This window comes from Pseudopipra pipra, chromosome W (genome assembly GCF_036250125.1).
Source record: "Pseudopipra pipra isolate bDixPip1 chromosome W, bDixPip1.hap1, whole genome shotgun sequence".
Taxonomy (NCBI): Eukaryota; Metazoa; Chordata; class Aves; order Passeriformes; family Pipridae; genus Pseudopipra; species Pseudopipra pipra.
The window spans coordinates 38,139,089-38,163,647 of NC_087580.1; the positions used below are offsets into that span (position 1 = coordinate 38,139,089).

The window sequence follows — 24,559 nt, forward strand, 5'->3', positions numbered from 1 at the left end:
TGTAACAAATGTGGATAGAGCCTTCCCAAATCTTCGTTCGCGAAGCCTGGCCATGACAATGATGAATGTTGTTATTGTGAATCTGTAATTCAGTCACTGTTAAAATTGTGGCAAATGCTATTGAACCACTTGATAATTGTTCAATTGGTCAATGATTAAGTGCTACTAATCTCTTTTGCCCCCTTATACTTGTGTCCAAATCCTTTGTGCCCTGACCCTCTTGCATCCCGAGGATCTGTGTAAATCATTCCCTTTCATCAAAAAAATTATTTTTCGTGACTTCCACTTTAAAATCTTCTTTCTTAGCTAAACTACAAAACAACTCGAATTAGCTGTTCAAGTCTTGAAGACAATGAAAGGAAGGGAAATAATTTGTTTTCAGTGTTTTAATGGGTCCCACAGTGTGTTTGGAGCTGCATCAGCTGTCAGTCCAAGATGGGCCATGTCAGAACTGGTGAGGCTGGGGGGTGAGGTGAGGAGCAAGGTTGATCATCCAGGGTCAGTGTGGATCACCTGAGGAGACACTCAGCATCAAGATCACTTGGAGAACACCTCTATCAACTCTTCTCTGAACTAAAATATGTCCATCCTTAAATTAAAAAAAAAAAAAAGTACAAACTTTGAAGACTTGTTTTGAAATTGCTTTGAAGACAATTAAAGGAAGACAAAGAGATCCTGAGGGATTTCTGCATTTTAATGAGCCCCACGGTGTTTTTGCAGCCCAGCCCATGATCCTGAGGTACTGAGAGAAGATTGAAGAAGCTGCTCAAGAAGTCAGAAGCCAAAGTCCAAGTGCCTTGAAGCATTGCTGGGCCCCACTGAGGGCAGGCCCTGACAAAGCCTCCCCAGGGACTCCTTGGAGCAGCTCCTTGGAGGCCAGGAGTGCAGGCAGACAAAGGCTCTGGGCAGGCCCCTGCAATGCTGAGCAAAGCCTGCCTTGGTTTTGTGGAGCACAAAGGCCAAGGCCTGAGCCCCAGGCCCTGGCCCAGCAGATCCTGTCCCTCCCGGCTGGCTCAGGGCTGTTTGGGGGGCACTGGGATGGGAGGGGGAGGAACAACAAAGGCCCAAAACTGGGCAACCCCTGCCAGGCTGCTGAGGGAGGGGCGAGGCAGAAACCAAGGGCAGAACCTGCCAGGAAAGTGGCTTGTGGTGGCCTGAGTGGCAGAGGCAGCTGCCAGAGGCAAGGGGACAAAGGCCTGGGTGCCTTTGGGCCTTGCAGCCCTGCCAGAGCCCTTGGCCATCTCTCCTGCAGGCTGTCCTGCCCTGGCCCTGCTGCTGCTCTGGCCTTGCAGGCTGCACACACCCCTCCTGCTTTCCCACCCCCCTCCCAGCAGCATTTCTAGACCCTCCCTGATGTCTCTGCACCAGCTCTGGCTGTTCCCTGGAACACAAAGCCATGCCATCACCCTCTTAGTGACCTCTGGCACCATAAGGTTCCCCTTTGAGTAACATTCCTTTTTCCCCACCTTCAGTCTGAACCTTCCAAGCTGCATTTTATGGGTTTCTTTTTCTTTCCAGCACCAAGAAAAGCTTCATCCTGTCAGATCTGCACTAGACCCTCTCCAGTTCTTCGTCATTCCTCCAGAATGAGGAACCTCACAGACAGACAGACCAGACCAGATGTGGTGACCCCAGGGCTGAGTCCAGGGGGGTGACAACTCCCTTGCCTGGGTGCCCACACTCCCCCCAAGGCAACCCCACATGCAGTTGGCCTTCTTAACTTGGATCCTGAGCCCCTGTGCCACAGGACATCCCTCCCAGAGCCCAGGCCCTTCTCCTGGGGGTCACTGCAGAGCTGAGCAGATCAGGTCACCTCCCATTCCTCTGCCAACCCCTGGGCCTGTTCTGGGCCCTGCAGGTCCTTGCCCTGCTCCCAAGGGCTGTGGGGGTGCTTAATGATCAGGGTTTGAGGTTTAGAGTTTAGGATCGTGATTAGGTGGAAGCTGAGGGAGGTTTGTTGTTCTGCTGACAGTGTCTGGTTCATGATTAGGGGAAGAGGGTTTTGGTCTGGGTCAGGAGTAAAGCTTGTTTTTTCATATTGGTAATACAGGTTTGGTAATGGGGTGGGCACTGGAGTACAAATAAGAGTCTGGAGTTCTGGTGTTGGGCTTTTTCTGGCTTGGAATTAGGGCAGTGAATTCCTTTCAATGGGAGAGGCAGCACTTTTGGGAAGTGTTGGGGCTTCAGGTTACAAAGTGCATAAAGGTCAATCAGGAGTGTTTGCAGTCAGTGTTTCAGCACCCTCAGCATTCCCTGAACCTGGTTTTTAACTCATCAAAATCTTTCCTCTCTCTTGGCCAAGCCCCTCTTTCCTTCCTCAATTATCTTATACCGTTTTGTCCCAGTTCCTCCTAACCTCCTCAGAACTTTCATCAGGATGGGCTCAGCTTTGTGATAACATGGTGCAACCTCATGGAATCAAGGAACCACTGTCAAACTACAGAACCTCATAGAATTATGGGGCCATTGTGACCCTGGGGAAAGCCATGGAATCAAGAGGCCACTGGGACACTGCAGGGCCACATGGAGCCAAAGGAACCCAGGCACAGTGGGCAACATCCTGAAATAAAGGGGTCATTGTGACACTGCAGAAACCCATGGAATCAGGAGGCCATTGTGGCACTGCAGGGGCTCTTGAAAACAAAGAAACCCTGGGCCACAGTGGAATTTCATGGAATCAAGAGGCCATTGTGACACTGGGGAACCTCATGGAACAGAAGGAATCCAGGGACACTGTGGGACTTCATGGAATCAAGGGGCAGTTGTGACACTACAGGGCCTTATGGATCCAAAAGAACACAGGGAAACTGTGAATCTCATGGAAGCAAGGGACTGGTGGGGCCTCAAGGAACAAAAGGAACCCTGAGACATTTTGGAAGCTCATGGAACAAAACGTCCATTGTGCCACTGCAGGGCCCCATGGAAACAAAGGAACACAGGGACACTGAAATGTGGTGAAACCAAAGGGCCACTTTGACATGTGGGGCCTCATGGAAGAAAAGGAACCCTGAGACCTTTTGGAACCTCATGGAACCAAGGGGCCATTCTGACCCTGAGGAACCTCATGGACTCAAGGGGCCACTGTGACACTGCAGGGCCTCATGGAACCAAAGGAACCCTGAGACATTTCAGAGCCTCCTGGAACCAAGGGGCCACTGTGCCTCCCCAGAACTCCATGGAATCAAGCAGAGCCGCTGCCTCCCCCCCGCCGCCGCACAGACCGGAGTCACCAGCTCTGCCCTGCTTGGACACCTCTAGAGTCAGCGTGTTCTTGGGCAGCACAACTTAGATCAGAGAGTTTCCCAGAGTTTGCTTTGCCCCCTCTTTTCCCCAGGGACAGGGCAGCCTCTTCCCATGGCCCCTCTGCTCACACAGGGTGTCCTGCTCTTCTTCTGGCACATCTCATCTCTCCACAGAGCCTTTCCCCAGGGGAACACGTCTGTGCTGGCCTGAGCAGCCCTTCCTGCACCCCCTGCCCATGCTCCCCATAGCCCCCGAGCTGGGGGGGCTGCTCTGCAGAGCACGGGGGCTGTGGGGCCCAGGGCCATGGGGGACTCTGTTGGTCTGTGCTGCTCTAGCTGGGAGGCAGAGCCAGCTGATGGTGCTCCCTGCCACTGACCACCTCCCACAGACGCTCCTGTGTGGCCATGGAGGGGGCTCAGAGGGGCCCTGCCTTGTTCCAGAGCTGGGACATGGCTTTGGGGGCTGCTCTTCGTCAACCTGTGGAAGTTCACTGAGGGGAAGATGAGGCACTCCCCAGACTCCTCTCCCTGTTCCTGCTGTGTGCCCTGTGATCTCATGGATTACACCAGACACAAGGTACTTTATCTCTGGGTGACTCCAGCCTGGGCAGGATTCTGCTGTCCTTGAGCCCAGCTCTGTCCCAGCAGTGCCCAGGGCCGGTCCCTGCCCGTGGTCACAGCACTGACACCAAGCAGAACAGTGACCAACCAGCCAGAGCACTCAGAGACCTTCCCCAAAGGCACAGAAGGAGAGTGTTGAATTGGGAAGGATCAAGTGCTGGTGCTCCCTTGCACTACTGCTGTTCTGGTCCCCTTTTCCCCAACCCCCCTGCACACGGGCACTGCCTTGACATTTTAAAAAGATCTCTGAAGAACCGTCTCAAAAACACCAGGTTTCTACTTTGTCCTTTCATTTGTTTTAATATGAAGAGAGGGTTCCTCATTTACACAGGGGCAGGGTCAAATTCAGGAAAAAGACAGTGAATTAGAAGAGGGATCAAGAACAAAATTTTATTCTGCACTACATCATTAAAAAGTCAAAATACCAAAGAAAACATTACTAGCCCCTCCAAAATCCTGCGAAGAGTTAGCCTGTAGCAAGTAATGTTAGGAATTATTTACAGAAGAAAAGAACCAACGTTTTGGTTCTGAAAAGAATCCAATCATCATTTTCCTCATGACATCCTTGAGCTCCTGATTCCTAAGGCTGTAGATGAAGGGGTTCAGTACTGGAGGCACCACCGAGTACAGAACTGACAGGGCCAGATCTAGGGATGGGGAGGAGATGGAGGGGGGCTTCAGGTAGGCAAATGTGGCAGTGCTGACAAAGATCGAGACCACGGCCAGGTGAGGGAGACACGTGGAAAAGGCTTTGTGCCTTCCCTGCTCAGAGGGGATCCTCAGCACAGCCCTGAAGATCTGCACATAGGACAGCATGATGAAAACAAAACAGCCAAAACCTAACAAACAACTTATTGTAAGAAGTCCAATTTCCCTGAGGTAGCCTGAGTGTGAGCAGGAGAGCTTGAGGATGGCAGGGATTTCACAGAAGAACTGGCCCAGGGCATTGCCCTGGCACAGGGGCAGGGAAAATATATTGGCTGTGTGCAGCAGAGAATAGAGAAACCCAGTGGCCCAGGCAGCTGCTGCCATGTGGGCACAAGCTCTGCTGCCCAGGAGGGTCCCGTAGTGCAGGGGTTTGCAGATGGCAACGTAGCGGTCGTAGCACATGATGGTGAGGAGGCAAAACTCAGCTGACATGAAGAATACAAAGAAAAAGATCTGTGCAGCACATCCCAAGTAGGAGATGGTTGTGGTGTCCCAGAGGGAATTGTGCATGGCTTTGGGGACAGTGGTGCAGATGCAGCCCAGGTCTGTGAGGGAGAGGTTGAGCAGGAAGAAGCCCATGGGGGTGTGCAGGTGGTGGTCACAGGCTACGGCGCTGAGGATGAGGCCGTTGGCCAGGAGGGCAGCCAGGGAGATGGCCAGGAAGAGCCAGAAGTGCAGGAGCTGCAGCTCCCGCCTGTCTGCAACTGCCAGGAGGAGGAACTGGGTGAGGGAGCTGCTGTTGGACATTTGCTGATTCGTAGCACAGGGTCTGTTCAGAAAAGGAAGGCACAGGGTAAAATTACAACAGCCACCTCTGACAATATCACTCCAGATTTCAATGTAATTAATTTCAAGATTGAATCAAATTTTTCTCTCTAATATGTGCTGGCAGAGGGTTCTATGTGGCAGGAGCTCTTTCCATGTACTGCCAAGGAGTTCAACGTGCCTTTCCAGGCCAGCACTGTAGTTGTGCTGGACAGAGCAGGACAGGAGCCCTCCTGCAGAGAAGCCAAGGGCTCGGACAGAAGAGTGCCCACCCCCAAGAGAAGGTTCAGCACTGCCCAGGATCCTGCTCAGACAAAGCTAGGCCTTGCTGGGGGCAGTTCCAAGCCCAGCAGCACAGGCCTAGCAGAGGGGGCAGGGTCCCGCAGGGGAGATGTTCTTCAGGCAGAGGCAACTCCTTTCCCAGCACACAGTGCCCAGCAGAGCTGCAGGGAAGGGCCCCCAGAGCTGTCTGAACGCCCCCTCCCCCAGGCCTTGGGGACACTTGCCCCCCACTCCCTGCCCAGGGCTCTGCTGCCTGGAGCTGTCCCTGACAGCAGCTGCTTCCCTGGGCACAGGGCTGGGCCCTGGCAGTGCTGCCAGAGCCCATCCCAGCCCTGGGAGCTCAGCTCTGCTCTGCAGAGCCCTCCCAGCAGCACAGGGCACTGCCCAGGGGCATCTCTGCCTGGGCAGGCTCTGATGGCAATGTCAGAGCAACCCTGAGGAGGCTGGAAAAGTGACACTGATGCGTCTATAAGACAGTCTTGATGTCTAATACTCTCAGGTTCAGCACTCTCTAATCTAACAGAGTTCAAGTTTCAGTGTCTCCTCCTGTGCTCAGAGATTCATTTCCCTGTCACAGTCAGCACCCAGACAACCCAGAGTATAACACTGAGAGAACTGGTTCATTCTCTTTAGGGTACCCCCTGTCTGTCTGTGCCTTTCGCAAATACCTTCTGGGAAATTTCCTGCTTTGATCTGGAGCTGTGACCAGCCCTCATTCCTGCAGCACACTTTGAGGATCAGAAGGACTCTGCCCTGCTCTGCCCTCCCAGGAGTTGTTCCTTCCCCACAGCCCTTCTCCCCCAGCCCCGTGGCAGCTCCTTGGCCGGGCTGAGAGCTGCCCCTGGCAGGCAGCAGAGTCCCTGCCCCAGCACACAGAGCCCTGGGGCAGGACCCTGCTCTGCACCACAGCCCTGGGCACCCCTGGCTGCACCCCCACCTTCCCACCCCACAGCCAGCCCTGCCACAGGGAACCTTCTGGGCCTGGGCCTCTGAGGGGGCAGCAGCAAGTCCTGCTCTGCAGCAGCTTCTCCTGCTGCACTCCAGGAAATTCAGCAGAGCCATCCTGACAGCTCCTGCCACTGCTGCCATTTGGCAGCTGGGAGAGGCACTTGCAGGAACTCACCTGCACTGCTCTGCAGCCAGAGCCTGACCGTGGCAAAGGACTGGCAAGGTTCCTGCCCTGAGCAGCTCTGCCCTGTCCTCCCACCCCAGGATCCCTTGAACCTCCTGCTCCCTTCTCCTCTCTGCCCTTGCTGCCTGCAGCTCCTGCCCTGCTCTGCCACTTCCCCTGCACTGCAGCAACTGGGAGAGTCCTGCTGAAAGATCCTAGAAGCTGTGGGATGTGGCAGCTTTAGGAGATGCCTCCAGGAAGGCAAGTTGAACTTTCCTACAGCCAGAGAATTCTTCCTTCAAATCCTGGGAAGGTTTCTCGTGTAGTGAGAGCTCAGTCACCTCCCAGCCTAGGCTGCCTCTCATCTCTCTGCCTTCTCTCCTGTGCCCTGGGTGCTGCAGGCAGTGCCCTCAGCCCTGCTGGGCTGTGCAGAGGAGCAGCTCACCAGCAGAGCTGTCTCTTTGAAGCTCTTCTTGCTTGCCAGGAGCTCCCTGTGTGCCAGGAGCCCGGCCCAGCTCAGCAGCACAGCAACAGCCCCAGGCAGCCCTTTCTCTGCCCCTCTGGGCTCCCTCCAGCTGTCCCTGGGGCTCCAGGGGAATCTGCTGCCACACAGCTGAAGGAAATAATGATGTTCATTCTCTTAGCTGGGCACAGACACTTCTTTTAGAAGGGTCATTTCTCCAAACACACACAGAGTTCAAGAGTCCCCTTTTCATGTCCCATCATTAGACAGGAAACCCAGACAGTGCCCAGGAGGGATCTCCTTCACCTGCACTGAGGGAAGGGACTCAGCTGAGTCAACAGAGGTGTCTCACTGTGGCTCTGCAGACCTGGGGCCAGAAGGACACTCAGCTCCCTCCACAACCCCCATGGGCAGGGATTCCTCCTGCCCCACTTCAGTGGGCCCAAAACAGGCCCCTGCAGGTGACTCCTTGTCCCAGCTTCCATGGGAATGAATGAAGACCAAAGCCAGGAGTGACCTGCTGGGACACAAAGCCCTGGTTCCTTCTGAGGGGCCAGAGGTGACCGAGATTCCTGCTGGGAACTGCAGGCTCCAATGGAGCAGTTCCTAGGGACAGGGCAGCAGCTGTGGGATCTTCTTGGAGGCTGCTGGGACATTGCTTTGGCCAACTTCAGTGGCAGAACGGGCCCACAGGTAGGACAGGGGAACCTGTCCCTGTTCCTTCTGTCCAGGGCAGCCCCTAGAGGTGTTCAGGTGACCAAATGGAGTCAGGTGGCACAGGGAGAGAGGTCTCTCTCTTGTTCTTTATCAGGGTATTTTCTACATGTCCTCAGAGTACAATGGCAGTTGTCTCCTGGATATCCCTTCGATGCTGAACCTAATTCAGGGCAGCAGAGCCTGGATTGAACAGCCAAAGAGGGGCCTGTAGTGCCAGGGGAGGTGCCAGGGCTCTGCAGCACAAGTGCAGCAGCTGCCATGGACAGCACAGGGCCTGTGCAGGAAGCCCGTCCCCATTTCCAGCAGTTGTGGGACAGGCACCACCCAGGGCTTCTCAGACACACTGGGTGCCTTTGGGGCAGGGAGTGAATCCCAGCCCTGCAGGGACACAAAGGCTGTCCCTTCTCTGCCCAGCCAAGGCCGGGCCAGGCACGAGTCCAAAGCACATCAGCCCAGGCTGTCCACACTTGTTTCCTCCCTCTGCTGCTCTTCTCTCCCCCCGCATTTCAGCAGCATGTGCTGATCTCCTCAGGGATCAGGTCTGTGATTTTCCCCCTGGGCCTGAGTCCCAGCACATCCACCCCCAAGGCCATTGTCAGCAAAGCCTCTGCACAGCCCAGCTCTCGGGGCTTTCAGAGCAGCTTTCCCCACTGCAAGTCTGTTCTTACCCCGGTGCCCCCGCTGAGGGGCTGCAGCCAGACAGGCCCCAATGCCCTGCATGTGGGGCACAGGCAGGAGGAGCTGCAGCCCCAAGTCTCTCTGCATTCCACTTGCAGGCAATAACAGCCCAGGCCTGCTGAGACAGTTCCCAGGTTGCAGGGCTGTGATGGGTTGGGAGAGAAGGCCAAGGAGACACAGGAGAGAAAGAGCAGGAGAGAGGTGTCCTCAGTGGGAAGGAGCTTCTTGGACCTGTGAAGATGGTGTAGGAGATGAAGAAATTGGGTGAACTTTTGTGGGTGAGGGTCAGAGGAGAGAGTGGTTTGGGTGACCTTGTGGAGTGAGACAAAGAGCCCATTCCAGTTGTCTTTGATAACCCTGGAATTCACTGGAAAGGCACCACGACAGGATGCAAAGAGTCCCAGAGGTTTGTGCAGGGTCTTGGTGAAGACACCCCTTGGGACACAGGCCTTTAGAGCACAGCTGGCAGGTTGGTGGACAACAGGGAGGCTCATCTGCATCTGCTTCTGTCCAAGAGGAATCAAGAGGTTACCATAGTAACTGCCCATAGCAATGGAAATGTCTGATGGTTGCCATGGTAACTGAGTGTAACAACAGAAATGTATGCTGGTTGCTATGGTAACCGACCATAGTAATGGGAATGTATGATGGTTGCCATTGTAACTGACCATGGGAACAGCAATTTATGATGGTTGCCATGGTATTTGACTGTACCAGTGAGAGGTATGATGGTTCCCATGGTAACTGATAGTAGCAATGAGAATGTATGATGCTTGCCATGGTAACCGACTGTACCAGTGGGAAGTATGATGGTTCCTGTGGTAACTGGCTGTAGCAATGGGAATGTATGCTGGTTGCCATGGTAACTGACTGTAGCAACCGCAATGTATGCTTGTTGCCATGGTAACTGACCATAGGAATGTGACTTTATGATGGTTGCCATGGTAATCGAGCATAGCAATGCGAATCTATGATGGTTGCCATGGTAACAAACCATAGGAATGGAAATGTGTGATGGTTGCCATGGTGACTGTAGCAATGGAAATTATTGATGCTTGCCGTGGTAACCGACCGTAGCAATGGGAATGTATGATGGTTACCATGGTAACTGACCGTAGCAACTGGAAGTATGATGTTTGCCATGGTAACTGACTGTAGCAATGGGAATATATGATGGTTGCCACAGTAACTGACCATAGAAATGACAATGTATTGTGGTTACCATGGTAACGGACTGTACCAGTGGGAATTATGTTGTTTGCCATGGTAACTGACTGTAGCAACGGGAATGTATGTTAGTTGCCATGGTAAACAATCATAGCAATGTGATTCTATGATGGTTTCCATGGTAACTGACCATAGCAATGACAATGTATGATGGTTGCCATGGTAACCTACTGTAGCAATGGGAATGTATGGTGGTTCTTATGATAACTGACTGTGGGAATGAGAATGTATGTTGGTTGCCATAGTAACTGACCACAGCTATGGGAAGTATGATGATTGCCATGATAACTGACTGTAGCAATGGGAATGTCTGATGGTTGCCATGGTAACTGACCATAGCAATGGGAATGTATGCTGGTTGTCATGGTAGCTGACCATAGCAATGGGAATGTATGCTGTTTGTCATGGTAACTGACTGTAGCAATGAGAATGTATGATGGTTCCCATGGTAACTGACAGTAGGAACGGGAATGTATGATGTTGCCATGGTAACCGACTGTAGCAAGATGACTGTATGATGGTTTCCATGGTAACTGACCATAGAAACTGGAATTCACATGGTTGCCATGCTAACTGATGGTAGCAACATGGCTGTATGATGGTTGCCATGGTAACCAACAACAGCAATGGGGCTGTGTGATGGTAGCCATGGTAACCGACCATAGCAAAGGGAATGTATGATGGTTGCCATGGTAACCGACTACAGCCATGGGAATGTGTGATGGGTACCATGGTAACCAACAATAGCACTGGGAATGTATGGTGGTTGCCATGGTAACCAACCATAACAGTTGGAATTTATGGTGGTTGCCATGGTAACTGACCGTAGCAACAGCAATGTATGATGATTGCCTTGGTAACTGACTGTAGCAATGGGAATGTATGATGGTTGCCATGGTAACCGACTGTAGGAATTGGAATGTATGATGGTTTCCATGGTAACCGACCGTAGCAATTGGATTGTATGCTGGTTGCCATAGTGACTGACCGTAGCAATGGGACTGTATGATGGTTGCCAGGGTAACTGACTGTGGAAATGTCAATGTATGATGTTTGCTATGGTAACTGACAGTAGGAATGGGAATGAATTATAGGTGCCATGGTAACTAACTGTAGCAACGGGAATATATGCTGGTTGTCATTGGTAACTGACTGTACCTGTGGGAAGTATGATGGTTGCCATGGTAACTGACTGTAGCAATGGGGATGTATGCTGGTTGCCATGGTAACTGCCCATAACAATGGAAATGTCTGATGGTTGCCATGGTACCTGACTGTAACAACGGAAATGTATGCTGGTTGCCATGGTAACTGCCAATAACAATGGAAATGTCTGATGTTTGCCATGGTACCTGACTGTAACAATGGAAATGTATGCTGGTTGCCATGGTAACTGACCATAGCAATGGGAATGCATACTGGTTGCCATGGTAACTCGGCGTAGTGACGGAGATGTATGATGTTGCCATGGTAACCGACCATAGCAATGGGAATGTGTGATGGTTGCCATGGTAACGACCGTGGCAATTGTAATGTATGCCGATTGCCATGGTAACTGACTGTAGCAGTGGGAAGTATGTTAGTTGCCATGGTAACTGACTGTGGTAACGGGAATGTATGATGTTTGCCATGGTAACTGACCATAGCAATGGGAATGTGTGATGGTTGCCATGGTAACTGACCATAGCAATGGGAATGTGTGATGGTTGCCATGGTAGCTGTGTGTAGCAGTGGGAATGTGTGATGTTTGTCATGATAACTGACCATAGCAATGGGAATGTGTGACGGTTGCCATGGTAACCGATTGTACCAGTGTGAAGTATGATGGTTGACTGTAGTAACTGACTGTAGAAAAGGGACTGTATGATGGTTACCGTGGTAACTGACTCTACCAATGGGAATGTATGATGGTTGCTGTGGTAACTTACCATGGCAATGAGAATGTATGCTGGTTACCATGGTAACCAACCATACCAGTGGGAAAGTATGATTGTCGCCACGGTAACTGATTGTAGGAATGGGAATGTCTGATGGTTGCCATGGTAACTGACCTTAGCAATGGGAATGTATGGTAGTTGCTGTGGTAACTGACCGTGGCAATGAGAATATATGCTTTTTGCCATGGTAACTGACCATAGCAGTGGGAATGTATGATGGTTGCCATGGTAACCGACCGTATCAATGCGACTGTATGATGGTTTCCATGGTAACTCACCGTAGCAATGGGAATGTGTGATGGTTGCCATGGTCACTGACCATAGCAATTGGAATGTATGCTGGTTGCCATAGTAACTGACTGTACCAGTGGGAAGTATTATGGTTGCAATGGAAACTGACTGTAGCAGTGGGAAGTATGCTGTTTGCCACAGTAATTGACTGTAGCAATGGGAATGTATTATGGTTGCCATGGTAACCAACCATAGCAATGATCATGTATTACGGTTGCCATGGTAACTGACTGTGGCAATGGGAATGTATTCTATTTACCATGGTAACTTACCATAGCAATGAGAATGCATGCTGGTTGTCATGGCAACTGTGATTTCCTTAGACTATGAGCATGATATTTTCATCTGCAAAAACATTAGTGAGTGTCCAGAAATCTCCCAAGATGGGGTTTAAATGTCTCAAGAACATGAGCACTAGAGAGGGGCTAAGGAGCTGTGGCCTCAATGGTGTGGAGACTGAGGACAGCACAGGACAGCCCTGAGAGGGCTTGAAGGGAGGAGTTAGAGATGGTGGATCCTTTTGTCAGAGCAGAAAAGAGCATGAGAAAGAAAGAATTAATGCCAAGTGCAGCTGGGGAGGTCCCGAGTGGACATGAGGAAAAAGAAATTTCACTCCATGGAAAACACTGGGCTGGAACACGTCACCCAGGAGGAGTCTGGATGAGCCCAAGGCTTTGTGTGTGCAGGAAGAACCAGGGAGGATGCAGAGATGTCAGTGCAGGAAGGTGCCAGCCAGGTGGGGCAGCCGGGGGGATGACGACAGCCTGCAGGGAAAGGGGCAGGGCATGGACACCATAGGACAGCCTGGGCTGGAGAGGAGACAGGGAGGGGGAGAAGCTGAAAGGCCCTGACAGAGCCACCTTCTGCAGGCCTTTGGCCATGGCTGCTGTCTGTGCCCCTGATGCCAGGAGGAGGGGAGTGGCCCTTGCAGCCCTGGGGCCTCCTGGCCTCCTTGTCCCTGCTCAGCAGCCTGGCAGGTGCCACCCCATGGTCCTGCCCTTGGCATTGCACATCCCACATCCCAGTGCCCCAGGAGGAGCCCTGAGGAATGAGGCAGGGACAGCATCTGCCTTCCCAGGGGCTGAGGGTCAGGCCTTGGCCTGTTGGATTAAGGAAACAAGTCAAGGTTTCTGCAGCATCAGAGCCACCTTTCCCTTGCTTGTCCATCCTTGTCATCACTGTCTGCAGATTTCTGCTCTAACTGGAACCTGGGGACACATTCTCAGTTGTGTCCCACAGTGAGACTCATTAGCACTACAAGAAACTTTAGTGTTTTCATCTCACTTTGACTTCTTGAGAAGTTGTTTGAACTCACTCTCAGGGACTGAGTCTCATGTAAACAACATCAACATCCCCCGAGGGTCATGAAATGCCTGGGGCTGTTGCTGTGCTGCTGAGCTGGGCCGGGCTCCTGGCACACAGGGAGCTCCTGGCAAGCAAGAAGAGCTTCAAAGAGACAGCTCTGCTGGTGAGCTGCTCCTCTGCACAGCCCAGCAGGGCTGAGGGCACTGCCTGCAGCACCCAGGGCACAGGAGAGAAAGGACAGAGATGAGAGGCAGCTTGGGCTGGGAGGTGACTGAGCTCTCACTACAGGAGAAACCTTCTCAGGATTTGAACAAAGAATTCTCTGGCTGTGGGAAAGTTCAACTTGCCTTCCTGGAGGCATCTCCTAAAGCTGCCACATCCCATAGCTTCCGTGATCTTTCAGCAGGACTCTCCCAGTTGCTGCAGTGCAGGGGAAGTGGCCATATGGCAGAGCAGGGCAGGAGCTGCAGGCAGCAAGGGCAGAGAGGAGAAGGGAGCAGGAGGTTCAAGGGATCCTGGGGTGGGAGGACAGGGCAGAGCTGCTCAGGGCAGGAACCTTGCCAGCCCTTTGCCACGGTCAGGCTGTGGCTGCAGAGCAGTGCAGGTGAGTTCCTGCAAGTGCCTCTCCCAGCTGCCAAATGGCAGCAGTGGCAGGAGCTGCCAGGATGGCTCTGCTGGATTTGCTGGGGTGCAGCAGGAGAAGCTGCTGCAGAGCAGGACTTGCTGCTGCCCCCTCAGAGGCCCAGGGCCAGAAGGTTCCCTGTGCCAGGGTTGGCTGTGGGGTGGGAAGGTGGGGGTGCGGCCAGGGGTGCCCAGGGCTGTGGTGCAGAGCAGGGTCCTGCCCCCAGGGCTCTGTGTGCTGGGGCTGGGACTCTGCTGCCTGCCAGGGGCAGCTCTCAGCCCGGCCAAGGAGCTGCCACGGGGCTGGGGGAGAAGGGGTGGGTGGAAGGAGTGACCCCTCAGGGCAGGGCAGGGCTGGGCAGGGCCCTTCAGCTGCAGGCTCAGGGCTCCTCACACCTTCAGCTCCACCTCCTGCCATTTCTAGGGGCCCTTCTCAGGAAGCACATCCCCCCAGAACACCTCCCCCTTCCCAGCCACCTCAGGCTGTCTGGGATCTGCTCTGCAGCCCCTGCCCAGGCAGAGCTACCCCTGGGCACTGGGCTGGGGATGGCTCTGGCAGCACTGGCAGGGAGCTGAGCTGGGCACAGGCAGGGGCTGCTGGCAGGAACAGCTCCTCACCCAGAGACAGGCAGGCAGGGAGAGGCAGCTGCTGCCACAAGGGCTGGGCAGGGGGATGGGGGCCCCTCCCTGCTGTCCCTGTGGCACAGACCCCTTCCCTGAGCAGCTCCTGCCTGGGCTCCTTTCCCAGCCTAAGCAGAGCCTGTGCCCTCAGGCCCACGGGGGCTGGGCTGTGCATTGCCCTGCAGCAGCCAGAGCCCAGGCAAGGACAAGGCCCTGATTTCCAGCTGTCACTGTGTGTCCCTCCTCCCTTGGCAGCAGCACTGTGGCATTTCACTGCCATCCCCTGCTGCCTGGGCTCTCCTTGTTCTCACCACTGGGTTTTCTGAGCCACTGTGGGGTTTGGGGGGGCAGATTCCTGTCCAGACACAAACCTTTGGGTGCTGCTGTGGGGATGTGTCTGTGGGAGCCAAGTGCCCAAGTGCCCTCCAGGCACCTTCAGGGTCTTCAGCTGTTTGCCTGGGTGTCCTGCAGGGCTGCAGGTGCCCTCCAGAAGGGCACAGCTCTGCCATAGGATCTCTGTGCTGCACAGGATCCCCATGGAGAAAAGTCCTCAGTGCTAAATCCATGGAAATGCTCTGGGCAGCTGCAATGAGTGTTTTGTGTCTGAGTCTGGGAGGGGAGAGATGAAAAGGTGAGGAGTGTGTCAATCTGTTCTTTGGACATGGATCCCTGGATTTATGTGCAGTTTCTTTGGAGGGGAACAGTTGAGTGTGATGCTCCTCCAGCTCCAAGCTGCCAGCACAGGGCAGCTGAGCCCAGCACTGATGGGCAGAGCAGCTCTTCTCTCTGCACTAAGGGACCGACCCTGTGCCCCTCAGAACCCACAAGACTTGACCTGCAGTGCAATAGAAATGTCAGGGATTTCAAACCTCCACAACCACTCATAAGAGTGGCAGGTGCAACTGGGTGAACAAATACAAAGAATTCCCTCAGCTCAGTCCTTCATTTGGGCAAATTGCAAAGAGCAAAGCTGAGAAGCTCTTTGATGTATCACGAGTACATTTAATTTGAGATCACCCTGCATTCCAAGTTCCCTCTCAGAGCAGAGCAAGAAGGAGTCTTTGGGAGCCCATCATAGAGTTACTGATTCCAGTGGTCCCCTCAGCCAGCAAAAGCCAGAGCTCAGGGGAGGGAGCTGCAGGGAGGTGTGAGTGAGGAGAGAGAGCCTGAGAGTGGGGTGGCTGTGAGATGTTTAATGTTTGGCTGCAGAAGCCTGGTGTAACTCAGCAGTGACTTTTCCTCCTCAACAGATCAAAATACCCTGGGGAAGGAGAAAATGTCCAACAGCAGCTCCTTTACCCAGTTCCTCCTCCTGGCATTCGCAGACAGGCGGGAGCTGCAGCTCCTGCACTTCTGGCTCTTCCTGGCCATCTCCCTGGCTGCCCTCCTGGCCAACGCCCTCATCCTCAGCGCCATAGCCTGTGACCACCACCTGCACACCCCCATGGGCTTCTTCCTGCTCAACCTCTCCCTCACAGACCTGGGCTGCATCTGCACCACTGTCCCCAAAGCCATGCACAATTCTCTCCGGGACACCACAACCATCTCTTATATGGGATGTGTTGCCCAGGCCTTTCTGCTTGTCTTCTTTCTTGACGCAGAGTATTTCCTCCTCACCATCATGTGCTACGACCGCTACGTTGCCATCTGCAAACCCCTGCACTACGGGACCCTCCTGGGCAGCAGAGCTTGTGCCCACATGGCAGCAGCTGCCTGGGCCACTGGCTTTCTCACTGCTCTGCTGCTCACAGCCAATACATTTTCCCTGCCCCTGTGCCAGGGCAATGCCCTGGGCCGGTTCTTCTGTGAAATCCCACACATCCTCAAGCTCTCCTGCTCATACTCAGGCTACCGCAGGGAAATTGTGCTCACTGTGGTTATTGCCTGTTTAATGTTTGGTTGTTTAATTTTCATTGTTTTTTCCTATGTGCAGATCTTCAAGGCTGTGCTGAGGATCCCCTCTGAGAAGGGACGGCACAAAGCCTTTTCCACGTGCCTCCCTCACCTGGCCGTGGTCTCTCTGTTTATTACCACCTCATTCTTTGTCTACCTGAAGCCCCCTTCCACCTCCTCCCCATCCGTTGATCTAGTGGTGTCAGTTCTGTACTCAGTGGTACCTCCAGTACTGAACCCCCTCATCTACAGCCTGAGGAACCAGGAGCTCAAGGATGCTCTGAGGAAACTGATAACTGGGTGTTTTTCAGAAGCAATAAACTCGCCTTCTAATGCATGTTATGTACCTCATTAAAAGCCAATCTTGTTATGGACTTCATTGAAGGCCCACCATGTCTTCTTTGATTTTTTTCTCCTGATAGGAGTGTTATTCTTGTGAGAATTTCTTCACACCAAAAAATCTGTTTATCTGTAAATATATCTATAAGGATATCTATTTATATCTTTATATATATACACCATTTTTAATTCAGTGTTTGCCTTTCTAGCCTGGCCCACAGGCTGTACAAATTGAGAATTGTATTCACTGTGTTCTTCAACCAAATAAAGAACTCTGCATTGACTTGTTTGCCTGACATCTTTCCTCTCTGACTTCTCTGCAGCTGCAGGGTCGGTGCCTCTGGTCAGAGCTGGGCCAGAAAAGAGTCCCAGCAGAGCAGCACTGCCAGGGAGCAGCAGCCCTTCTCCTGCCTGGCCACCTCTCCCTTCCCTTCCACACTGTCCTGCAGAGCCCTGTGTTGTTGGAGGCCTCAGTGCTCTGGCAGTCGGTCCCAGCCCTGCTGCAGGACTGTCCAGGGACTGCAGGCAGGGACAGCCACGGGCACTGCTGGCACAGAGCTGACCTCTGCAGCAGCACTGCCATCCTGCAGGGGCATCTCCTCAGGCCAGGGCCTCAAAGCTTCCATCTGCTTTCCACTTTGCTCTCCAGGATGTGCCCAAAGCAACGCCCTGCAGAGGAAAACAGCAGTGACCAGCACAAGGGTGGGAGTGCTCAGGGTGGGGGCACCCAGCAGTGCCCTGGCACAGCCAGCGCCGCTCCCAGCACTGGCCTCTCACCCCAGGCCATTGGGCTTGTTCTTCCCTCCAAGGAAGGACAGCAAATGACCAGCTCAGGAGTCCATGTTTGCACTGCATGCACAAGACATGCCCATGTGTCACGGCTTGGGGCTGGGGGGGGGGAAGGCTTAGACAAAGTTGATGGCAGAAGCCGTCTCGTTGAGCTACGAGGGGCAGAAAGGACCCCCTTGCTTTCTAAATTCCTTCTTAGAGAGGAGCCTGGGTTCGGCTGGATCCAATCTCAGGCTCAGAGTTTGGTTTAGTATGAAGGAATTATAGAGGTGTGATTCAATCACTTTGTCTTGCAGGTTTTAGTGATGGCAAATCAGAAATATTTCGATAAAATGAATTGTTTATTATGACAAATAAACAGACAATTGATCAGAGAAATGAATAGATGAAATACCTTAAATTTACAGAATTATTTCCTGCACAGTATAAAAGCCAAAACCTCCTAGCAGTATAGTGTAAGATAGGACAGTGCAGTCTATCAAAGTCATTCTAATAAAGCAATTGGATCAAAGCCAGCAAAAAGAAACAATCCTGAAGGAGAGATTGAGGTAACTCACCCCATAACAACAGGGGGTAGTTCTCTCTCTTTCACTTAACCCCTGGGGAGTGACCATGAAGAGCTGTCCCTGCTTCATGGCAGAAGCTCTACACACTTCAAGGAAGTCTGTGGAAGAATCTGACACATCAAAGTTAAGACGGGGCTTTTATAGTTATCAAGGGTTTGACTCCCAGACATATTTGCAGGCCAGGGAGCAGTTTATAGGTCAAATCCTGCTTCAGAAAGCAGGATGTGTGTTTGAAGTTTCAGGAACCATTTTGGGTTTAGAATAATTCAACATTAAAAACAGCACCTTGACAGCAGCAGTAACTCATCACAGTGTGCATTGTTTGCATTCTCTGACCATTGTTTAGGTATTGTCAGAGCAGAGCATCCTGCCAGAAATGGCCCCTTGATTCCATGAGGTTGCAAAAATTCTGAGACCTCCTTTGGTTCCATGAGGCCCTGCAGTGTCACAATGGCCCCTTGATTCCAGGATGTTCCAAAACATCCCAGGGTTCCCTTGGCTCCAAGAGGCTCCCCAGTGTCCCACCAGCCCCTGGATTCCAGGAGGCCCTGCAGTGTCCCAATGGCCACTCGGTTCCAGGAGCCACAGCGGCTGCCGCCGGCGTCTGTGCCCGGAGCCGCCGCTCCCACGGGGCTGCCGCACTCACCGCCGGGGTTGCCGCTCGCGCAGCCGCCGCTCTGCCCCGGCTGCACCGGGACCCGGCACCGCCTCGGGCCTGCGCTGCCGCCTCAGCGGCCACAGGGACACAGGGATGGGGGACCTTTGCTCTGCCACTGAGGGGGCCTGGCTTTGTTCTGCTGGGGTCTGGGCTTTAGGAAAATTGCTGTTCATTTTCATGCTCCACTGGAACACCTCCTGAATTCCAAAGGTTTCCTAATCCAGGGGGAGGGGTTTCTATGGCATCGGAGGTGCCGCCCCTCGGGACACATTGTCAATAAACCATCCATCTGATTTGGATGGGTGTAAGAGCTGGGGAACACAGGATAATCAGTCATCCCATGAAAGCCTTGGAACATTCCCTGACTGAATCAGAACCCAAATGGAACAGGTTGGATACAATTCCCAAATAGTTTGCAAACTCCAGTCATTCCTGACACCAGGATGGAAATTCAGCAGATAACTAAAGCCAGTCCCCTTGGGAGCCCACAACCAGCGGGGCTGAGGGAGGCCCTGGCAGCTCCCCAGCACCTCCCTCTCAGTGGGACACCTCTGGCAGCCTCTCCCAGCTCGGGAACCCTCCAGTTTGCAACACGCCAAAGACTGTCCCTGATGCCCAGGACAATTCTGATCCTCCTCCACAAACACTCCTCCAGCTGTGACCCTTGTCTGTTGGGAAACACAAAGGGATTTGTGGGAGTGTTTCCCTGACAACAAGGAGAATTTGGGAGAGGGACCTTTCCACACCCAGCTATTGATGTGTCCACACATCTCTGCCTGGGTGTGGGTGTGAATTGACTGTGGGGTGAATGTTGTTATTGGGAATCTATAATTCAGTCACTGTTAAAATTGTAGCAAATGCTATTGAATCACTTGATTACTGTTCAATTGGTCAATGATTAAGTGCTACTAATCTCTTTTGCCCCCTTGTCTTTGGATACAAATCCTTTGCACCCTGACCCTCTTGCATCCCAAGGCTCTGTGTAAATTATTCCCTTTCATAAAAATATATATTTTTTTCGTGGCATCCACTTTAAAATTTTCCTCCTTAGCTAAACTACAGAACAACTCCAATTAGCTGTAGGAGTAGGACTCTTGATGACTTGAAGACAATTAAAGGAAGAGAAATAATTTGTTTTCCTGTGTTTTAATGGTCCCACACTGTGTTTGGAGTTGCATCAGCTGTCAGTCCAAGATGGGCCATGTCAGAACTGGTGAGGTTGGGGGGTGAGGAGCAAGGTTGATCATCCAGGGTCAGTGTGGATCTCCTGAGGAGACACTCAGCATCAAGATCACTTGGAGAACACCTCTATCACCTCTCCTCTGAACTAAAATATATCCATTCTTTGATTTCAAAAAAAAGTACAAACTTTGAAGACTTGTTTTGAAATTGCCTTGAAGACAATTAAAGGAAGACAAAGAGATCCTGAGGGATTTCTGGAATTTAATGAGCCCCACAGTGTGTTTGCAGCCCAGCCCATGATCCTGAGGTACTGAGAGAAGATTGAAGCAGCTGCTGAAGAAGTCAGAAGCCAAACTCCAAGTGCCTTGAAGCATTGCTGGGCCCCACTGAGGGCAGGCCCTGACAAAGCCTCCCCAGGGACTCCTTGGAGCAGCTCCTTGGAGGCCAGGAGTGCAGGCAGACAAAGGCTCTGGGCAGGCCCCTGCAATGCTGAGCAAAGCCTGCCTTGGTTTTGTGGAGCACAAAGGCCAAGGCCTGAGCCCCAGGCCCTGGCCCAGCAGATCCTGTCCCTCCCGGCTGGCTCAGGGCTGTTTGGGGGCACTGGGATGGGAGGGGGAGGAACAACAAAGGCCAAAACTGGGCAACCCCTGCCAGGCTCCTGAGGGAGGGGCGAGGCAGAAACCAAGGGCAGAACCTGCCAGGAAAGTTGCTTGTGGTGGCCTGAGTGGCAGAGGCAGCTGCCAGAGGCAAGGGGACAAAGGCCTGGGTGCCTTTGGGCCTTGCAGCCCTGCCAGAGCCCTTGGCCATCTCTCCTGCAGGCTGTCCTGCCCTGGCCCTGCTGCTGCTCTGGCCTTGCAGGCTGCACACACCCCTCCTGCTTTCCCACCCCCCTCCCAGCAGCATTTCTAGACCCTCCCTGATGTCTCTGCACCAGCTCTGGCTGTTGCCATGTGCAGAGCTGAGCAGATCCAGGTCACCTCCCATTCCTCTGCCAACCCCCTGGGCCTGCTCTGGGCCCTCCAGGTCCTTGCCCTGCTCCCAAGGGCTGTGGGGGTGCTTAATGGTCAGGGCTTGGGGTTTAGAGCTCAGGGTGGGGATTAGGCAGAACTTTGGGAGGTTTGTGGTTCTGCTGGCAGTGTCTGGTTTATGATTAGGGGAAGAGCTTTTTGGGCTGGGTCAGGATTAGCGCTTGGCTTTTCATACTGGTAATACAGGTTTGGGAATGTGGTGGGCACTGGAGTACAAATAAGAGTCTGGAGTTCTGGTTTTGACCTTTTTCTGGCTTGGAATTAGAGCAGTGGATTGCTTTCCATGGGAGGGGCAGCACTTTTGGGGAGTGTTGGGGCTTGAGTTTACAAAGTGCATAAAGGTCCATCAGGAATGTTTGCACAGTCAGTGTTTCAACACCCTCAGGATTAACTGAACCTGCTTTTACCTCATCAAAATCTTTCGTCTCTCTTGGCCAAGCTCCTCTTTCCTTCCCCAATTATCTTATCCCTTTTGTCCCAGTTTCCCCTAACCCTCTTCAGATCTTTCATCAGGATTGGCTCAGCTTTGTGATGATGCTGTGCATCTTCATGGATCAATTCCACTGTGGCCTGACACACAGCAGGACAGTGACTGAGCTGCCAGAGCACTCAGGCCTTGGGCATGGACAGGAAAGGAGAGGGTGGGAGTGCAAAGAGAGCAGCTCTGAACAGACGCAGTTCTGGGGCTCCCTGGCAGTGCTGGGACTCTTTTCCCCTCCACATCTGCAAACATGGAAATGTCCTCCAGCTTCAGGGGAGGTCTTGGAGGAAGGATCAGGGAAAAAGAATTTATGTCCTTTCTTACGCTCAGAGATTGTGATTCCTCATGTACAAACTAACACAGGGAGGATGTTTGACAAATACCTTGCTGCACAAACTTTTATTTTGTTTAAATGCACACAAAGCATGATTTCTGATTTCTACATTTTGGTGGTAAAAAAAAAGAGGTAGAGAGTGAATTATATGGGATGAAGAATAAAATTTCAGTGTTAATGACATGAAGAGAGGGAAAAAACATGAAAGCCCCCCCCCAAAAAAAAACTACCAAAATTTTAGAAAGCAGGCTGAGCCCAAAATGTGTTACACAATGAGTGTTCTGCAGAAGAAAAGAGGCTATTTATTGCTTCTTAAAAAAACATCCAGTCATCATTTTCCTTATGGCATCCTTGAGCTCCTGGTTCCTGAGGCTGTAGATGAGGGGGTTCAGTGCTGGAGGCACCACCGAATACAGAACTGACAGTGCCAGATCCAGAGATGGGAAGGAGATGGAGGGGGGCTTCAAGTAGGCAAACATGACAGTGCTGACAAACAGGGAGACCACGGCCAGGTGAGGGAGGCACGTGGAAAAGGCTTTGTGCCGTCCCTGCTCAGAGGGAATCCTCAGCACAGCCCTGAAGATCTCCACATAGGAGAAAACAATGAAAACAAAACAACCAAATGCTAAACAGACACTAACCCCAATGAGCCCAATTTCCCTGCGGTAGCCTGAGTGTGAGCAGGAGAGCTTGAGGATGTGTGGGAGTTCACAGAAGAACTGGCCCAGGGCATTGCCCTGGCACAGGGGCAGGGAAAATGTGTTGGCTGTGTGCAGCAGAGAACTGAGAAAGCCAGTGGCCCAGGCAGCTGCTGCCATGTGGGCACAAGCTCTGCTGCCCAGGAGGGTCCCGTAGTGCAGGGGTTTGCAGATGGCAACGTAGCGGTCGTAGCACATGACAGTGAGGAGATAATACTCTGCTGAGATGAAGAACAGAAAAAAAAAGAGCTGTGCAGCACATCCCTTGTAGGAGATGGTTCTGGTGCCCCACAGGGAGTTGTCCATGGCTTTGGGGACAGTGGTGCAGATGAAGCCCAGGTCTGTGAGGGAGAGGTTGAGCAGGAAGAAGCCCATGGGTGTGTGCAGGTGGTGGTCACAGGCTACAGCGCTGAGGATGAGGCTGTTGGCCAGGAGGGCAGCCAGGGAGATGGCCAGGAAGAGCCAGAAGTGCAGGAGCTGCAGCTCCCGCCTGTCTGCCAATGCCAGGAGGAGGAACTGGGTGAGGGAACTGATGTTGCACATTCGCTGCCTCTTGGTGTGGGGCACTATCCAAAGAGGAAATATCGGTGATATGTTAGCAAAGAACTTCCTGAGAAAAACCAAAGCCATTTCCCAATACCCCCCTCCCTGCTACACTCCCCCACCTGTTTTCCTTTTCTGGGAGTCTGTCCTTCAGCTCCATGGCTGGAGCCCTTGCTGGGGCTCACTACATCTTCCATGAGGAGCAGACCCTCTGCCCACTGGCTGTGAGGGCTCAGCCCTGCTCTGCACCGTTGGGGTCATGGGCATGGTGGGTACAAGGGGCCTGTCCTGGTGTTCAGCTGTGTCAGATGAAACTGCTTCCAATGCCAAAGGGCTTCTCAGCATCCACACTCCCAGTTTATGAGAAAAACCAGGACAGCAGAAGGCAGTGTCACAGATTTGTTTTGTTTACCTTTTTTTTTTTTTTCCCAATTCCCTCATCTCTCCTGAGGAGTGTTCCTGGATGTCAGAACCCCTCAGCACTTCTGATGCACTCAGGGAAAACAGAGCAGGTCCTGCCAGGCAGGAGAATTACCTGGGGCTTTGTGCAGAGTGAGGAGAACTGGTCTGTCCCTCTCTGTTGTTCGCAACTGCCCTGGCTTTGCTCTTTCCTGAGATGGACATTGTTCACACTCCCTTTTTGGTCTGAAAAGCCACCAGACACTGTTGAGAGCAGAGGGATCCATCCCACACCCCTCAAGGTCTCAGCCTGTCTCAAGGGCTCAGCACCCCACTTGGAGCCAAGGACACCTGTGGCTCATCTCCCCAACCCAACAGCATCTCCTGGCACGGGAACAGCATCTCTGTCCCTCTCCACTGGGGCTTTCAGAGAACACAGCTGTGCTGGGAGGATGATTTGCATTCTCCAGGGCAGCTCCCAGCTTGGAAGGACACCTCACAAAACAGCCAAGTGTCCTAATGACGGGGTCTGATTGAGGGAAAAAGAGCTCCTTACCCAGGCCCACAGACTTCACTGCCCACATCCCACAGGGCAGAGGACAATGGGAATGTCTCATTCCCAGGGACACACCTGCCTGGGGGGAATGCCAGGATCAGTGTTGGACTGTGTAGCTTGAATTCCCCTCCCCAGTGAGCCTGAGTGAGAGAAGGAGGGAACAACCTCAGGACCAGGGGCAAGCTGAGAACCAAGGAAATGCACACGGAGGGTCCAGCTGGGAGAGGCCAGGGTAGAGCCCACTGGGCACTCAGGGCAGCATAACCCTGACCCAGCTGTGCCACCTCCCAGACACCAACAGTGCCAGCAAGTTGTTCTCAGCCCTGGACAGCTCCTCACAGTTCCCTCTGGAACTCAAACCAGCTGGCATGTGGCTTGAGAGCTTGAGAGAAATCCCTCCTTGGATGTTCCCCTTGAAGTATCCCCTGGAAAATATCCTGGGGTGCTCTGGTTCTGTGAGCAGCCCTGACCCATGAAACTCTCACTTGATAGCAGAAGAAACCT

The 24,559-nt window shown here is 52.8% G+C and overlaps 2 protein-coding genes and 1 pseudogene across 2 annotated transcripts; 1 reads left to right on the top strand and 2 right to left on the bottom strand.

The window, feature by feature from the left end:
- Positions 1-24,559, top strand: part of LOC135405029 (zinc finger protein 271-like) — a 278,014-nt pseudogene that overhangs the window by 51,802 nt on the left and 201,653 nt on the right.
- Positions 4,350-4,973, bottom strand: LOC135404678 (olfactory receptor 14J1-like). The gene has a single exon (XM_064639415.1). It carries the CDS (start codon positions 4,971-4,973, stop codon positions 4,350-4,352), a length of 624 nt encoding a protein of 207 aa, XP_064495485.1.
- Positions 22,162-22,932, bottom strand: LOC135404679 (olfactory receptor 14J1-like). The gene has a single exon (XM_064639416.1). It carries the CDS (start codon positions 22,930-22,932, stop codon positions 22,162-22,164), a length of 771 nt encoding a protein of 256 aa, XP_064495486.1.